Here is an 18,183-nt window from a genome sequence, read left to right on the forward strand (position 1 = left end):
ATAATCCGTGGTTAAGGTTATACACCACAGTATCTTGAATCATGCATTCCTGCTCGGACATGCTAATTAATTTAAACAATTGATTTATTGAATCATACCATTTTAGTAGTCTATTAGACTTAAGTCATTTGAGTGGGTTTATAAGATAAGATTATTAGACTACTCGTGTGTTCTATTGCCTGACCCCGCATGACCAGATTTGTTGGCTTGTGCCGCCAATTGAAAGCGTGAGGAAAAAGTTTCTTTTGAGCCCTGTGGATGGTCTCACAATATCAAATATAATGTGAATTATAGCATTTGTATGCTTTCACACCAGTCCCCAAATTAGAAATAGCCATGTTACTATATTTTAGTTGCAGTTAAAATATGCCCTGGGTGTTAGAATCGAAAGTAATCCAAAAGTAATCGGTTACGTTACTGATTACTTTATTTTTCATGTTAAAAGTAATCTGCCCCAACGCTGACTTACTACACAACTGAATTGAAATCGCATTGACCCCAACTGTGGTGTTTGCATGTGAAAGCTGAACACACATTTTGGTCGTACATGAATTAACACTAGAAGTAATCCACACCGATAGTGTTTTATCACATGTGAACCGTTAAACATCTAATTGAGCGTCATAAATCATCTTCCAATGAAAAGATAAAGACGAGGAGTCTTGCTTTTCTGCACTGGAGATAAAACAGCTGGCACGTACATGGTTGAGTTTGTCACAAAGTCCGCCATGGTCTGCGATATATAATCTTTGGATAATCTGAAAAAAACAGAAATATACCCTCAACATAATCAGATGCGTTTTGTGCAAACAGTCTGGTGAGTGCTGACGTGCAATCTGCAGTCAGGTTGTGCACTTCAACCCTTCAGTAGACCACTAAAGGTGTACTAGCACACACAGAGAGTCAGAATGAGAGTACGGGGTGATATCAAGGCATCCTATTGGCACCCTATTCCCTAAATAGTGCACTACTTTTGACCAGAGCCCTACAGTGGTGCACTATATAGGGAATAGAGTGCCATTTCAGACAAACCCTAGCTATAGTATGACTTCTACTCTGGAATTCAGCTGAGGAAACCTTCAGCTGAGGACCACTGTTTACTGTACCCTGTAATCTACTTTCCCACTAATTTACACTTATGAAGCATGGACCCTGTACGTATTGTCGTACAATCAAACACAGACCGTTCATAGATAGACTCACTAAGATTACAGCAATGTGTTTCCTGATTGACAGGTCATCTTTGAGGCTGTGGCCGGGGATGGCCGGGAGGGGGACATTGCCATTGATGACCTCACCCTTGTTAATGGGCCGTGTCCACCACAAGGTGAGTGTGTCAATGAATCGATGACCAGTGGGATGTTAATGTAAAAAACTAAAAAATACACACAGAAACCAGAAAGGCTCTGAAAGCTATTTTTACTATGTGTGTGTTCTTGAGTTTGTGCATGCGTCCATCCATATGTGTGTGCACGTAAGTCCATCAGTGTGTGTGTGTGTGTGTGTGTGTGTGTGTGTGTGTGTGTGTGTGTGTGTGTGTGTGTGTGTGTGTGTGTGTGTGTGTTCTGCAGGGTTCTGTGACTTTGAGATTGACTACTGTGGCTGGCTGAACAGTCCCCCAGCTGCGTCAGGAGTGGACTGGGAATGGTGGTCAGGGTCCAGTGGGGGACGCTTCTCTCCAAAAGTGGACCACACCACCAACTCTGGCCAGGGTAGGCTGACGGTGTGACTGAAGGGGTTTGATCCTAGGTCAATTCTGTCTGTGCCACAAGATCGTATTTGACCGCTGAGCTAAAGTATTAGCTCAATTTTAGGCTTGGGGAGCTTTAACAAGTCCTCAAGCCTGTGTGACCAATTGGGTTTGAGCCCTGGTCGGCCCTGTGCCACAAGACAGTGTTAGCCTTCTGAAGTTTATACCCAGGGCACAGCGTTTCCCGCTGTGTTTTTCGTTGTCTAAAGAAAATGGCTTTACTTGTGTTTGTTGTGGCTCTCCTCTCCAGGACACTACATCATCTTCACGACAGGTGTATTTTCCTCTGGACTGGAGATTACCCAGCTGCAGAGTGAACCTATGGAGGCGGTAGAGAATGCATGTATAGAGTTCTGGTACTTCATGGACATGTGGGGAACCCTGGGTAAGTAGCCTAAACTGGCTCTGATATGGCTGTAAATGCTGAAGGATATAATGCAAAACAATAAACCGATCTTGCATGCACAGGAGGTTGGCGGCGCCTTAATTGGGCTCGTGGTAATGGCTGGAGTGAAGTCAGTGGAATGGTGTCAAATACATCCAACACATGGTTTCCGGGCGTTTGATGCCAATTCCATTTGCTCCGTTCCGGCCATTATTATGAGTTGTCCTCCCCACATCGGCCTCCTGTGCGTGTAATACCATGCCACTATAGGGCCTACTGGTGTCATACATACCAAAAAAAAGTGTGCATTTAGTGTTTGCTTCCCTCCCCAGACCAGATGGAGCTGACAGTCTATGTGAACGAGACAGGTGTTCTACGTTCGATATGGAGCAGATTTGGTCAACTCGACCCAATCTGGTATCAGGCCATGGTGGACTACAACGCTACAGGACCACACCAGGTCAGACAACGGTCAACCAATCAGACAGCGGTCAACCAATGTACCAGTGAGCATTCAAGTAGACATTGTTGGATCATGTGTTTTGTTGCAGATCATATTTTCTACCAGGCGCCCCGGCATGGAAGACGGAGGCATAGCCCTGGATGACATCCACGTTAGGATGAACCTGACCTGTGCAGAGCTGATCCCAACCACTTCAGCCCCCACCACAGTACCCACCACCCCTCCAGCCACTCCTATGGACTGCACCTTTGAACATGGTGAGGCACAGAGAAGAGGCTTGCTAGGAAATACATCAACCTGGTCCCAGATCTGTTTGCCAACCCCTCCTAGTTTAGCCTGAAGTCTCCTGGAATTGCGGAAGAATTCCAAGAAGATTTACTTAGGTCTGATTGGCATTAAGAATGAGTTGCGGGGAGGGTTCAGCTTCATAAAGGAGCACTGTGAAGGAAGCAATAACATACGCCTGTAACAGAGAAGATGGGAAAACTACATGAGATGAAAATGTTCCTGTCTTTCCCCATCAGGCCTGTGTAACTGTGTCCAGGAGACCGACGACGCCTTCGACTGGGTCCACTCCCAAGGCCTGCAGGTGGACCAGCCATGGAATGGACCGCTGTACGACCACACGGTCGGAAATGCCAAAGGTACTGTTCTGGACCTGAAGAGTTAGCTACTGTCATGGACATTTTACACAGGGACATTCCAAATCAATTTTTAAATCAATCATTGTTTATTATCAGCATGCTGGAGAGGTCACTGTCAAACTTAGATGCATAAAGTACCGGTCTGAAGTGAGCTTCCCCCACGGGGCAGTCCCGTTAGATCTCTTTATATACTGGTTACACGTTACATAGGCATAGTTCATAGGGTTGGTTCCGTCATGCGTCTGGCACCGTCTCCTACATATTCTGGCCGTTCTGCCAGATGGTCCAAAGGAGGGGGTCATGTCGCCTTGTGCATCTGCCACAAGTTTCACTCAAAATGGCGAAGACTGTCGTTTAAAAAATGGCTGCTTTGTGTCCTGTGTGTGTGACAGGGTTTTACCTGATGGTGAATATGTCTGGTAGCGTGGACGGTGAGACCGCAGTCGTCTCTGTTCCTCTTACGTTCCAAACCACGGACCTCTGCGTTGGCTTCTGGTATTACATGTTGGGACCATCTGTGTCCAACCTGGACCTCTTAGTGCAGACGGTATGTACAGTAGACAGCTACTACAGTATGGGCTGCTTTCCCAGACACAGACTCAACCGGGTCTTGGACTGAGAAGTACTTTCAATTCAGAATACAAATTGAGCTTGTTTTTTAGTCCGGGACTAGGCTTAATCTCTGTCCTGGCCGTATATTTTTTACACGGATGTTTTATAAGGAGTTTTACAACTCTGGGCCTTAGTTACGTTATAATAAACATACAGAATTCCCTGACGACTGCTATTGCCCAAATCATTGTCAATATATGTATTAGTGGCGAGGGGGTTTAGAGTAACAGCCTTCTACAGTTGGTTGAACTGACGGTTGAACAAGTCCCTTTCATCACCAAGCTTTTATGTCATTGTCCTCTAACTTGCACATAACTACCTACTCATCTAATAGTTCTGTTTTTTTCAATGCGTCACATACAAGAATACTGTAACACTAATATTGTATTACATGGAACTATAATCATTCTCTTCATGGTAGAAAACATCAAGAACTGTGGTGTGGACTCGCCAAGGCAGCCAGGATTCAGAGTGGATGAATGCACAGGTTCAACTTGGCATAGCAGACACACAGGAGGTATGCACACACGCACGCAAGCACGCAAGCACGCACACACACACACACACACACACACACACACACACACACACACACACACACACACACACACACACACACACACACACACACACACACACACACACACACACACACACACACACACACACACAGTGGTAATGAGGGCTCAGAACAGGGCAGCACGGCTGGCCCTTGGATGTACACAGAGAGCTAATATTAATAATATGCATGTCAATCTCTCCTGGTTCAAAGTAGAGGAAGATATTGACTTCATCAATACTTGTATATGTGAGAGGTTTACCTGATGGTACACACACGTGCACATTGACATGGTGAATGCACCGAGCTGTCTGTTTGAACTACAGGCGCGCAGCTCGGACACCCATGCATACCCCACAAGACATGCCACAAGGTCTCTTCACAGTCCCCAAGTCCAGAACAGACTATGGGAGGTGCACACTACTACATAGAGCCATGACTACATGGAACTCTATTCCATATCAAGTAACTGATGCAAGCAGTGAATTATATTTTAAAAAACAGATAAAAATACACCTTATTGAACATCGGTGACTGTGAAGTAACACAAACATAGGCACAGACACATGCATACACACACACACACACACACACACACACACACACACACACACACACACACACACACACACACACACACACACACACACACACACACACACACACACACTGAATGTATTGTAATGTTTTGAAAATGGTATAAACTGCCTTATTTTTGCTGGACCCCAGGAAGAGTAGCTGCTGCCTTGGCTAATGGGGATCCATAATACATGCACATGTATGATCTGTGGTCTAGGTTCAGTTCTCTGGGAGCAGGAATACCTCTGGCAGTGGGTTTATAGCCATCGATGATGTCACAGTCAAGGAAGGGGCCTGCAAAGATCAACGTAAGAGATGCGTTCAGAATGGCTCTATAAACACACTGCCCTGTGAAGCATTTTTTGAACACTGAAAGTGTTTATAATTGTTGTTATTATATTGCCACATAGTATAACCTATGTCGATCATATCACTTACTAGAGTTCCATTTCATTCGGTGGGGTTACACCATATCAAACCCATCATGTAGGCAATATATTTCCTCACTGATTTGAGACTATGAGGATATTCTAAATCGGGAGAGAATGGGGAAGCATCAGGGTAACAAGTGTGTGCTTCATACAGATCCGTGTGGATTTGAGGTAGACTCCTGGTGTGACTTTGAGGTAGACGTGAGTCACAAGGGGCGCTGGGGCCGTTTGAGAGGCAGCAAGGACCGACTGGACCACACCTACAGAACTGAGAACGGTGAGTGCTATTATGGCCCAATATCATTGTTTGGGAAGGGTGGTAGAAAAGGAAGGGATACATCTTTTTTTTGTTGAACCTTATCTAACCAGGAAGTCCCACCTGGCCGTCAGGAAGCAGGTCAAACAGTAGTCATTCATGGCATTGTTTGGTTGAGAATTTAGCTGGTGCAAAAGCGAGATTTGAGCACCCGTTAAAGTGCTGCGTAAATCCAATCTATTATAATGGCAATTATTGATTGTCTGTGTCCTGTAGGTTTCTATCTGACTGTGTTGAAACGGAACTCCGAGGAGATCGAGGTGGCTCAGTTGCTTTCTTCAGAGCTAAGCTCTACCACAGGGATGTGTGTTCGTTTCTGGTGAGCTCAGTCCCTCGCTGTTACCTCCCTCTCCTCCCAACTCACCTCTCCTCACCTTTCTTTTCCCCTCTCACCCCTTAGCCTCGTTTCTCACCTCACTCTCCTACTAAAAACCTCACCCCACAATCTTCTCATTTCGCCTCTGCCCTGATCTCTCACTCCTCGCCTCTAGGTACTGGCTGCCTGCTGGCTCCACTGACCGTCTGTCAGTGCATGTCCTGAGGAGCGAGGAGCAGGGCCTGGCTCTGTGGCAGCGTTCTGGAGCTCCCTCTACAGGCTGGGAGGTGGCAGAACTCACTGTGTCCGCCCCTAACACCTTTAAGGTTAGCTCCGCTAGCTAGCTACCGCAACACTGTACGCATTCTAATTGGCTGTGATACCAGCCATTCCTATGACCAGGTATCCTCATTGGAAAGTGGAATGGCGAGTGACTGATGGATATCTTTCCACTTTCTTCTGACTTCACACGCCCACAAACCTCCCATCCCCTCACCCCACACACCGCACACACTCTCAGGTGGTTTTCAGAGCAGAGCACGCGCCGGGCTCTGATTCGACGGTGCAGATTGATGACGTGTCTATGAGGGAAGGAGCCTGTACTCCCACGGGCAGCTGTGACTTTGAGTCTGGCCAGTGTACCTGGGTCAACGAGGCCCGGACAGGCGGACACGACTGGGTACAGGCAGACGGACGCTTCCATGGCCCAGACACTGACCACACCAGTCAGACACCAGAGGGTGAGAGCTTGGACCACAGGCACTGCAGGCAGTTACAAAGAGAAACACGTCAATCGATCCAGGTCAACTAGTTGAAAATCATGCTAGAATAGGATTCCCTTCCAATTAGACCTGTGAAAGAGAAGATGCTCTCGGTCAACTTACTTAGTAAAATAACGGTAAATTAACACGGAGATTGTACACACATCGTTTTAGTAGGTTAATGTGGTGCAGCCAGACATCAAAGCCCATTTTCCTGTGCATCAGATACTCAAGCTGAAATGATAGTTGCTGCCTTATGATGATGACTGATGTATACGTACGTATATATTGTGATCTGTTCTCCTATCAGGGAGGTTTTTGCTGAGCCCGGCCCTGCCACAGAACCAGAGCAGTCGGGCCGTGGTGGTCTCCGAGTGGATCCAGTCTCAGACTGAAGCCACCTGCCTTACCATCTGGTACCACATGAATGGCAGGTCAGAGCCTAGACTTACTGGGACTTGACTTTTCTTAGAGGGGAAGTTATTTTGTGTGGTGTCCGGTACATTAAAACCACACAAGTTACATACATTCAAAAACAAGACATACACACCCACCCTCTGGTTGGAGTCATTTACGTTTTAGTAATTTAGCAGACACTTATCGAGAAGCAGTTTAAGGTTAAGTGCCTTGCTCGAGGGCACATCAACAGATGTTTTTTCTTCATCTAGTCGGCTCGGGGATTCGAACCAGCGACTTTTTGGTTACTGGCCCAACGCTCTTAACCACTAGGCTACCTGCCACCGTATGGAACGTTACTATTGTAATGACCTGTATATGAACTACTATTTTGTAAGTCGCTCTGGATAAGAGCGTCTGCTAAATGACTTAAATGTAAATGTACTACTATTGGGATAGCAGGCTCTATATTGGTAAAGTGTGGTAGGAGTAAACATTTATCTAATAGAATAATTATCGGCCCTCCCTTTATGTGTTCCTTATTGTGCAGTGAGTCTGGGTCCCTGCGCGTGTTTGAGCGCTCTGGTCCAACAAAACAAGAGTTACTGTTTGAGACCCAGTCTGGGGGATCCAACTGGACCCGTTTTTCTGGCTCTGTGGAGAAGTCCGGCCCATTCCAGGTACAGTGGCTGAGTGACTGGTTTAACGCTTTGTAAGCAGCTCACACACTGGTCCTGCTCATCTGAGTGTACTTTGTAACCCCTGTCTGTCTAGGTGCTGATAGACGCAGAATCTGGAGACCGTGGATTTATTGCTGTTGATGACATCATTGTAACGCCAGGGCTTTGTCCAGGTACAGTACAAACCATGTGGAAGGCTTTATCACTATAGTTGTAGACTGGTTATGGGAAAATCAAAACAGCAAGGCTAACTGCCCCTGTCCTCTGTCGGCCCTTGTCCCCTACACCTGTTTCGGTCCCCCCATACCCTATTCCATGTCCTTCCATCCCACGTTCACCTGTCCCGACAGACAATGGGACCAGCGGTGACTTTGTGGGGTGCTCCTTTGAGAACGGCACCTGTGATTGGGCGGATGTCAGTGTGGGCCAGTTTACCTGGCAGCGGGGCAGGAATGGCACTACCACGGAAAACACTGGTCCGTCACTAGACCACACCCTGGGCACTGAGCTGGGTAAGACACACACACACACACACACACACACACACACACACACACACACACACACACACACACACACACACACACACACACACACACACACACACACACACACACACACACACACACACACACACACACACACACACACACACACACACACACACACACACACACACACACACACACACACACACACACACACACACACACACACACACACACACACACACACACACACACACACACACACACACACACACACACACACACACACACACACACACACACACACACACACACACACACACACACACACACACACACACACACACACACACACACACACACACACACACACACACACACACACACACACACACACACACACACACACACACACACACACACACACACACACACACACACACACACACACACACACATTTAAGACACACACCAGCCTTGTAGTTCTACTTGAACTCCCCTCTGTTTACCCTGTATTCCTCCAGGCTGGTACATGGCGGTGGAGTCTAGCCGTGGGGATGTGGACAGCTTTGCAGCGCTGCAGAGTCCCACCATGAAGCAGGCCAGTGCTGTGTGCTTGCTGGAGTTCTACTACCACATGTATGGAACAGGTAAGATGCTCCAACACATCTGCACGCGTGCGTAACAAGTGCTGTGTGTTTCTGCTGCTTGCACGTACGGGTAACTGCCCAAATCAAGGGAACGCCAACATAAAGTGTTTTGATAGTGCGGTGGAACAGCTTCCATACATCGCTATAGATTCTACAAGTGTCTGGAACTCCATATACATTTCATCCTTTGGAGTTTTGTTGTTGGTGGTGGAAAACGGTGTCTCAGGCGGCGCTCCAGGATCTCCCTTAAGGGTTCAACTGGGTTGAGCTCTGCTGACTGAGACGGCCATGGCGTAGGATTGACATCGTTTTCCTGCCTATCAAATCATTCAGGGACCACTCGTGCTCCGTGGATGGGGAGCATTGTCGTCCTATAGGAACATAGCCACGGTAGCCAAATTAAATGGCCTGCCCAGCATGATGGGCTGTTAATTGCTTAATTAGCTCAGGAGCTACACCTGTGTGGAAGCACCTTCTTTCAATATACTTGTTTTGCGTTTATGCGTGTTTATTAGGGCCGGGATGATACCAGTACCGTGATAATCGTATCGTGGCAATGAAACAAAACACAAAGCGGATTTAACTTCTTTAGGAAAACAGACCTAATGTTGGAAACAAACATCATTATGTTGTCATCCAGAGTCACATTTATTTATTTTCCAAGCTATAGCTGTATAGTTTTACATACAGCAGGTTTTTAAAGGACCAAAGAGTTTGGTCTGCTTATGTTTACATTTTTGGTATGGGCCGTCGTAGTGTTTATGGGTGTGTGCATTGTGTGTGTGCTTGCGTTGATGTAGGTGTAGGGGAACTCCGTGTGCTTCTTCAGGAGGGTTCCAGGACCACTCCTCTGTGGTGGCGGTCGGGGGACCAAGGGGACGCGTGGCGTCGGGGGGAGGTGATCGTGGGTCGTACCCCCCATGTGTTCACCCTGTTCTTCCAGGCGACCAGGACCTTCAGTCAGCTAGGGGACATCGCCATCGACGACATCCTCTTCCTCAACTGTAGTCTGCCTGGTGAGCAGCAAACACGCAAAGTGACTGTAGACAGGGGTTGTGGTACTTGTGTTGCAGAGGAAGGGAAACAATTACGCTATAAAATACAATGGCAATATCCTAAGTGGTCAATTGCATTTAGGGGAATATAGTACAGCAAAACATAGCATAGTACTACCTGTCTATTACAGGAGCTACAGTATATAGATTGAATCTCACTTTGCTCCAGTGCTGATTTTAAAGCAGGTTGAGTGAGTCTTTGCTGAACTGTTTTCTCTCCCCCTCAGAGCCCCAGGACTCCTGTCCAGCTGGACTGTTCACCTGCTCTAACCGTGTGTGTGTGGCACAGAGCCGAGTGTGTGACTACACCGACGACTGTGGGGATGGGACTGACGAGGCCGACTGTGGTGAGTGAGAAGGACCGTTTTGTACGCAGGAAAACCTTGGTTCATACTTTTAACAAGGACCTGGAGTTTTTCCTGGCCAGGTCACATAATAATAACAAAGAGCTCTAATCGAGTTGGTTGTAATCCTGAGTGTTTCCTTTCCTCTGTCCGCGTGTATCCAGAAAAGCAGGGTTACGAGGGGCACTGCAGCTTTGAGCAGGGCCTGTGCTCCTGGGAGGAGAGTGAGGTGGACACCCCCGGGGCTGACTGGACCCTCCAGAAGGGAGAGAGCGCCTGGCCTCAACACGGGCCGCCGAGGGACCACACAAAAAACAACGGAGCAGGTAGGTCCATTCGGTGCACTTCGAGACAGATTATAGTGTGTGGATCAGGGAGTTCAAGAATTGCCCTCTGGCCATCCCCGTGGTCTTTCGTCACAGACTTATAGAGTAGCAACGCTCCTGAGAGATTTACTTCAGGGTGCTGAGATTACCGTCCCCCCACTACTGTCGATGGTTTAGATACAGGCCGGTTCTTTGTGATAGAACGAGGTCGTCTTTATGTTTCAGGGCACTATGTGATTCCCGGGAGCCACCTGACTGAGAAGGGCCAGACATCAGAGCTGCTTTCCAGCACTCTGCTACCCAGCTCCAACTGCACCGTGAGTCGCTCTATGTTCACAACCACTCTGTCAATCGCTATCTATATGGTTCACAATGAACATGAATGTTACACCAGCACATAGAGTTGGCTAGAGGGTGCACTTGCCACTTGCCAAAGCCTCCTCAAGCTAGTCTGTAGTTCTCTCAGTGAGACGCTGCTCTCTGTCTCTCCCTACAGGTGAGGTTCTTCTACTACAGTCAGGATGAGGAGACGGCCAGTCTGACTATGAGGCTGAGGACAGACCAGGATGGGGCTGATGACACTGTGCTGTGGACCAGAGACTCATCACAGGACTACAGCTGGCACAGGGCAGAGGTCATACTGTTCATACCGGTCAACAGCAAGGTCAGAGAGGACAACACACATACACATACAAACACACACACACAGACATTTGTGACATGGAGATTATTTAGTGTGTATTGCATAACAGATTGGATGGCTCATTGGTGTCAAATTAAAATATAATTTTATTTGTCACATGTTGCTGAAAACAACAGGTGTAGAACTTACCGTGAAATGCTTACTTATTAACCAACGATGCAGTTAAGAAAATCTAATAACGAAAACATTTACTAGATAAACTAAAGGGGGGAAAAAACAGTAATGAGGTTAAATACAAGGGGTACCTGTACCAGTACAGGTTAGAGGTAATATGTAGGTAGGGGTTAAGTGACTATGCATAGATAACAAACAGTGAGTAGCAGCAGTGTAAAAACAAAGGGAGGAGGGGTGGCAATGTAAATGTAAATAGTCCGGGTGGCCATATGATTAATTGTTCAGCAGTCTTATACCTTGAGGGTACAAGCTGTTAAGGAGCCTTTTGGACCTAGACTTGGCACTCCGGTACCGCTTGCCGCGCGGTAGCAGAGAGAACAGTCTATGACTTGGTAGTCTTTGAAAATTCTTTGGGCCTTCCTCTGACACCGCCTAGTATATAGGTCCTGGATGGCAGGAAGCTTGGCCCCAGTGATGTACTGGGCTATACGCACTACCTACTGTAGTGCCTTACATCTGGATGCCGAGCAGTTGCCATACCAAGCGGTGATGCAACCGTTCAGGATGCTCTTAATGGTGCAGCTGTAGAACTGTTGAGGATCTGGGGACCCATGCCAAATCTTTTCAGTCTCCTGAAGGGAAAAGACGTGGTCGAGCCCTCTTCACAACTTTCTTGGTGTGTTTGGACCATGATAGTTTTTTGGTGATGTGGACACCAAGGAACTCGAAGTTCTCAACCTGCTCCACTACAGCCCCGTCGATGTTAATGGAGGCCTGTTCGGCCTTCCTTTTCCTGTAGTCCACGATCAGCTCCTTTGTCTTGCTCACATTGAGTGAGAGGTTGTTGTCCTGGCACCACACTGCCAGGTCTCTGACCTCCTCCCTATAGGCTGTCTCATCGTTGTCAGTGATCAGGCCTACCACCATTGTATTGTCGGCAAACTTAATGATGGTGTTGGAGTGGTGCTTGGCCACGCAGTCATAGGTGAACAGGGAGTACAGGTGGGGACTAAGCACACACTCCTGAGGGGCCTCCATGTTGAGGATCAGCGTGGAAGATGTGTTGTTCCCTACCCTTACCACCTAGGGTCGGCCCATCAGGAAGTCCAGGATCCAAGGTCATTAGCTTAGTGATGAGTTTGTGGGCACTATGGTGTTGAACGCTGAGCTGTAGTCAATGAACAACATTCTCAAATAGGTGTTCCTTTTGTCCAGGTGGGAAACGGAAGTGTGGAGTGCGATTGAGATTGTGTCATCTGTCGATCTGTTGGGCAGTATGTGAATTGAAGTGGGTCTAGGGTTTCTGGAATGATGGTGTTGATGTGTGCTATGACCAGCCTTTCAAAGCCCTTCATGGCTACCGACGTGAGTGCTACGGGCGATTGTCATTTAGACAGGTTACCTTAGCTTTCTTGGGCACAGGGACTATCGTGGTCTGCTTGAAACATGTAGGTATTACAGACTCGGTCAGGGAGAGGTTGAAGATGTCACAGTGAAGACACTTGCCAGTTGGTCAGCACATGCTCTGATCACATGTCCTGGTAATTCATCTTGCTCACATCGGCTCACTTGGTGTGTGTGTGTGTGTGTACGTATGCTTGTGTGTCTGCAGATTGTATTCCAGTATAAGAGAGGAGATAACCACATTGGTCTGGTTGCAGTTGATGACGTTTCCTTCTTCAAGGAGTGTGTCCACGACCCTAACAACAGCCAGCTGCCAGTCAACCCACCTTCCTCTGTCCCTCCAACTAATCCAGCCACACCCACTTCCTCAGTCCCTCCCACCACCAGTCCCTGTACGTTTGAGAGTGACCAGTGTCTGTGGAGTGACACCAGCGAGGGCGTCAACAGATGGCAGAGACAGGAAGCCGGAAACCACACAGTACCAGAGACAGACCACACGACTGGCACAGGTAACTACAATGGACCACACACACCGACCATACACATGGCCACAACCACCTACTAATGACAACGCAACAGCACATGTAAAGCCATTTAACATAAAGGTGTGTTCTGTTATTTTCATTTCACCAGTGGCAACTCGATCGGTACTATTAACACAATCAGCCAAGAAAAAAACTGATGGTTACGTTCCTCAACACAGTTTAAAAAGCAAGTGCAGCAGCAGCACTTTTGACAGGAAATGAAAGTTACAGATTGCATGTTTTAGGCCTTTTCCTTCTCCCTCCTACTTTGTGTATAGGCTTCTACATGTCAGTCAATTTCAGCCAGTCCCAAATCGAGGCTCGTCTCCAGAGTCCCGCCCTCCCATCCTTGTCCCCCTACTGCCAGATACTGTGAGTGACAGACAGGACAGCTAGTAGGCTGATGCCACGAGCCCTACTTCGATGTCTACCTGTGGATTTTGACCATTTTATTCAACAATATTTTATATTATAGACTCACGGACCATGTATTAGCATCTCTCTCTGCCCCCCCTCTCTTTCTCTCTATTTACCCCACCCTTCTCTCTCTCACTCTCTCACTCACTCAGGTTTCACTTCCAGATGCGTGGTAAAAGTGTAGGTTCTCTGACTGTTCTTCTGCAGGAGGCTGAGGGCAAAGAGGTAGCACTATGGTCACGCACACTCACCACCGCCCCCCAGTGGAGACCAGAGCACCTGCCCCTAGGTCAACATCTGCAGCCCTACAAGGTGTGTGTTCCCATATACCCTTTACTAGCTTTGTTGATATGACTCCATTGGGCTGTACAGTGAACTGGCACGGTACTTCAGTGGAGCCATAAAACCACATGTTTAGGTCCAGGAGTCATTTTTAACCAATCATGTTACTAGACCAGGAAAAACTCTGGTCGCTACTCGACTCTACTAGGCCGAGATTATTCTGTTCTCAGGTCAGGCGATCATGCTAGTTGACTGTACTGACGTAATTGTCTGTCCTCTCAGGTAGTGTTCCGAAGCTTGGCCGGGGAGAGCCTCTCAGATGTCTCCCGTGCTGTTGCTCTGGACGATATCTCCTTCCTCAACTGTGACACATCCTACCAGCCTCCAGGTAGGGCTAGGACTGGATCAGTTTAGCCTTTTAGATCATAAGGAATAAGACTAGGTAGACAGGGGTTAGTGGGGGGGGCCTGATCCTAGATCAGTGCTTTGAGAAGCTTTATGAATACAGGCCGAGGCCACATCATGTCACTGGGTCACTATTTGACTTTTCTCTCCCCAGCCCTGTCTGCATATGACTGTTCCTTCGAGAGGGACCTGTGTGGCTGGATGCGGGGGGCAGAGGAGGAACAGGACTGGCAGGTGAAGTCTGGTCCTACAGACACCCCAAACACTGGGCCTGCTGGGGACCACACCACCACCACTGGTCAGTCAGTCCCACAGTTGCATCACATCACCACTCAATGTACTCATTTCATGATGATGTACATTAAAACACACCCTGTTTTAATTTGATATTTTATTGCAACATAAAAGCATCTCTCAATGTTTGATGCTAGTGATATAGTAGGCTGTGGTTCTTCCCTCACTGTTTCTGGTACTTTAAAGGGGTAGTGTAACCAATGATCATGATTACATCAAATCTGGACAATATAACGTAATATTATGGAACTGTTGCCATTTTTTTAATGTTGGCATAGTCAGCAGGGTGCTTTCAATTTCTTCAATGGTTCCACCCTGTGTTAGAGGAATTCTAAATTCCTATATGTTTTGTAGCCAAAACCAAATTCGCACTCTCTCTATTTCATTAATGAGTTGTAAATTCATTAATTATGCATGAAATAGATCCAGACCAGTCTTAAAAGTCAGGTAATAGCGTTTAATTCAAGAGAGTACTGACTTAAAATACAAAGAACATTACATTTTAAGGAGAGAACATAAAATGACGTCATCAGTTTCTCACCCTCTCTCCGATCCACACAATAGCGCAGTGTCTTCAGATCTGGAGACTGTCTTCTACTCCCCTCATAAAACAAACATTCCAATCTGTCTAAAAGATATACTTTTCTCCACTAATGGAACATCAAACAAACATTCTTATCTGTCTGAGAAGATATATGCCATCCCCCTCCCTTAAACCCGCAAGGTACAGACAATTAATTTGTTTTACCTACATTTTCGGTCCTAGTTTAACCAAGAACCCATACATTTCATACCATAACATAATAGTATTAAAATAGATGGTTCTAATTTAAATGTATACATAATTAATCATTTCAACCATAATTTCCTCCAACACCCTGTTGCATAATTCAATGGTTTCCTCAATGTTAATCAGTGTGTTGTTTAATTCCTAGGGTATTACCTGTACATCGAGAGCTCTGCTCCCAGCATTGTTGGTAGTGTTGCTCAGCTGAAGTCCCAGTTGCTGCCCCCTGCAGGGCCCCAGGGGTACTGCCTCTCTTTCTGGTACCACATGTTTGGGCCCACAGTAGGATCACTCAGGATGGTGCTACACACCACACAGTCCCGACTAGGAACACTGGTAAGAACAGAACCTGGATCAGAGATTAGGAGTAACATCTTAATCTCCCCCTGTCTTTACCCATGACCTATAGGTAATATCTGATCAGTGATCTATATCATCTACCTGCTCTCCTGTCTCTATCTATAGGTGTGGTACAGGGGTCGCACTCAGGGGGATGAGTGGCGGCTGGCCCAGAGTCATGTGACCTTACAAGAAGTCCACTTGGTGGTATTGGAGGCCTCGGTGGGCGGGGAGGCGGGGGACATCGCCATCGATGACATCACCTTCACCGCGGGACCCTGTGCCCCATCAGGTACCCTTCATCATAACTTCATTCTGTGCACTTAGTATAACTCTTCTTAATGGTGTACTCTGATACAAGTCCTAGCATGCATTTGTTAGTTTTTATGTATGTCTGTATATGTTAATATACCTGTATATTTCCATATATCATTAATTATATGTTAATACACTACATGACCTAAAGTATGTGGACACCTGCTCGTCTAACATCTCATTCCAAAATCATGGGCATTAATATGGACTTGGTCCCACCTTTGCTGTTATAACACCCTCCACTATTCTGGAAAGGCTTTCCACTAGATGTTGGAACATTGCTGCGGGGACTTGCTTCCATTCAGCCACAAGAGCATTCGTGAGGTCGGGCACTGATGTTGGGAGATTAGGCCTGGCTCGCAGTCAGTGTTCCAATTCATCCCAAAGGTGTTCGATGGAGTTAAGGTCAGGACTCTGTGCGGGCCAGTCAAGTTCTTCCACACCGATCTCAACAAACCATTTCTGTATGGACCTCACTTTGTACATGGGGGGGGCATTGTCATGCTTAACAGGAAAGGGCCTTTCCCAAACTGTTACCACAAAGTTGGAAGCACAGAATCTAGAGTGTCATGGTATTCTATAGTGTTAAGATTTCCCTTCACTGGTACTAAGGGGCCTAGCCCGAACTATGAAAAACATCCCCAGATCATTATTCCTCCTCCCTCCGTCAAACATTACAGTTGGCAGTATGCATACAGGCATGTAGCATTCTCCTGGCATCCGCCAAACCCAGATTCGTCCGTTGGACTACCAGATGGTGAAGCATGATTCATCACTCCAGAGAACTAATTTCCACTGCTCCAGAGTCCAATGGCGGTGAGCTTTAAACCACTAGCCGATGCTTGGCATTGGCATGGTTATCTTAGGCTTGTGTGCGCCTGCTCGGCCATTGAAACACATTTCATGATCTCCCAACTCACAGTTCTTGTGCTGACGTTGCTTCCAGAGGCAGTTTGGAATTCAGTATTAAGTGCTGCAACCGAGGACAGAAGATATTTACGCACTTCGCGCTTCAGCACTCGGCGGTCCCGTTCTGTGACCTTGTGTGGCCTACCACTTTGCAATTTGACCAACTGACTTGTTGGATAGGTGGCATCCTATGACGCTGCCACATTGAAAGTCATTGAGCTCTTCAGTAACACCATTCTAATGACAATGTTTGTCTATGGAGACTGCATGGCTGTGTGTGGCTAAAATAGCTAAATCCACTAATTTGACGTCCACATACCTTTGCATATTTTGTGAATATTTTGTATATCTTAAAATATTTTTTTGCTTCTAGACCTGTGTGACTTTGAGGAGAGCAGTTGTAACTGGCTTCAGCAGGCTGATGATGACGGTGACTGGGTCAGGGGGTCCGGGTCCACACCTAACCCTAACACCGGTCCGGACTACGACCACACCACCAACACCGCCACTGGACACTACTTCTACCTGCCCTCATCGGGGGTTGACCAGCCTGGACAGACAGCCAGGATGGCCTCCCCACTTTTCCCTGCAGGTGAAAGGGATATTCTGCGTCCCATTGCTCTACCCTTCTGCTCTATGTGCACTTGTTCACTTCCCTTCATGGAATTAAAAGGAAAGGGCTGGTGGAAGATTGGTATGAACCCATGCCATCCCCAATGCTGTTCATTGCGTGGGGAAGAGTGGACAAGTGCACACTTGTGCACACTGAGAGAATCAGTGCACACTGAGAGAATCAGAACGCAATCATAGACTGGCAACCATCTCCTAGAGATGACAGAGGTTCGGTCTTAAATGATAGCCTATTATTTCACTTGCATATAGTGTACTACTTTTGAGCAGATCCTAAAAAAAATGAATAAGAATATTTGTTACGT

General features: G+C 47.0%; 1 protein-coding gene across 1 annotated transcript in view; it reads left to right on the forward strand.

Annotated features, from left to right (window-relative positions):
• Positions 1-18,183, forward strand: part of si:ch211-106h4.4 (MAM and LDL-receptor class A domain-containing protein 2) — a 43,787-nt gene that overhangs the window by 9,616 nt on the left and 15,988 nt on the right. The window contains exons 12-42 of the mRNA XM_035800294.2: positions 1,237-1,327; positions 1,572-1,712; positions 2,001-2,135; positions 2,468-2,595; positions 2,687-2,855; positions 3,123-3,242; positions 3,635-3,789; positions 4,276-4,371; positions 5,210-5,300; positions 5,578-5,700; positions 5,956-6,058; positions 6,231-6,381; positions 6,576-6,795; positions 7,127-7,250; positions 7,763-7,892; positions 7,987-8,065; positions 8,243-8,404; positions 8,905-9,030; positions 9,831-10,046; positions 10,313-10,432; positions 10,594-10,755; positions 10,981-11,072; positions 11,252-11,419; positions 13,185-13,485; positions 13,779-13,872; positions 14,070-14,229; positions 14,482-14,587; positions 14,759-14,902; positions 15,834-16,021; positions 16,151-16,316; positions 17,622-17,840. Coding sequence (XP_035656187.1) covers positions 1,237-1,327; positions 1,572-1,712; positions 2,001-2,135; positions 2,468-2,595; positions 2,687-2,855; positions 3,123-3,242; positions 3,635-3,789; positions 4,276-4,371; positions 5,210-5,300; positions 5,578-5,700; positions 5,956-6,058; positions 6,231-6,381; positions 6,576-6,795; positions 7,127-7,250; positions 7,763-7,892; positions 7,987-8,065; positions 8,243-8,404; positions 8,905-9,030; positions 9,831-10,046; positions 10,313-10,432; positions 10,594-10,755; positions 10,981-11,072; positions 11,252-11,419; positions 13,185-13,485; positions 13,779-13,872; positions 14,070-14,229; positions 14,482-14,587; positions 14,759-14,902; positions 15,834-16,021; positions 16,151-16,316; positions 17,622-17,840 — 4,480 coding nt within the window. The remainder of the gene's footprint in view (positions 1-1,236; positions 1,328-1,571; positions 1,713-2,000; positions 2,136-2,467; positions 2,596-2,686; positions 2,856-3,122; positions 3,243-3,634; positions 3,790-4,275; positions 4,372-5,209; positions 5,301-5,577; positions 5,701-5,955; positions 6,059-6,230; positions 6,382-6,575; positions 6,796-7,126; positions 7,251-7,762; positions 7,893-7,986; positions 8,066-8,242; positions 8,405-8,904; positions 9,031-9,830; positions 10,047-10,312; positions 10,433-10,593; positions 10,756-10,980; positions 11,073-11,251; positions 11,420-13,184; positions 13,486-13,778; positions 13,873-14,069; positions 14,230-14,481; positions 14,588-14,758; positions 14,903-15,833; positions 16,022-16,150; positions 16,317-17,621; positions 17,841-18,183) is intronic.

The sequence above is a fragment of the Oncorhynchus keta genome, chromosome 23, assembly GCF_023373465.1.
Source record: "Oncorhynchus keta strain PuntledgeMale-10-30-2019 chromosome 23, Oket_V2, whole genome shotgun sequence".
In the NCBI taxonomy this organism is placed as follows: domain Eukaryota; kingdom Metazoa; phylum Chordata; class Actinopteri; order Salmoniformes; family Salmonidae; genus Oncorhynchus; species Oncorhynchus keta.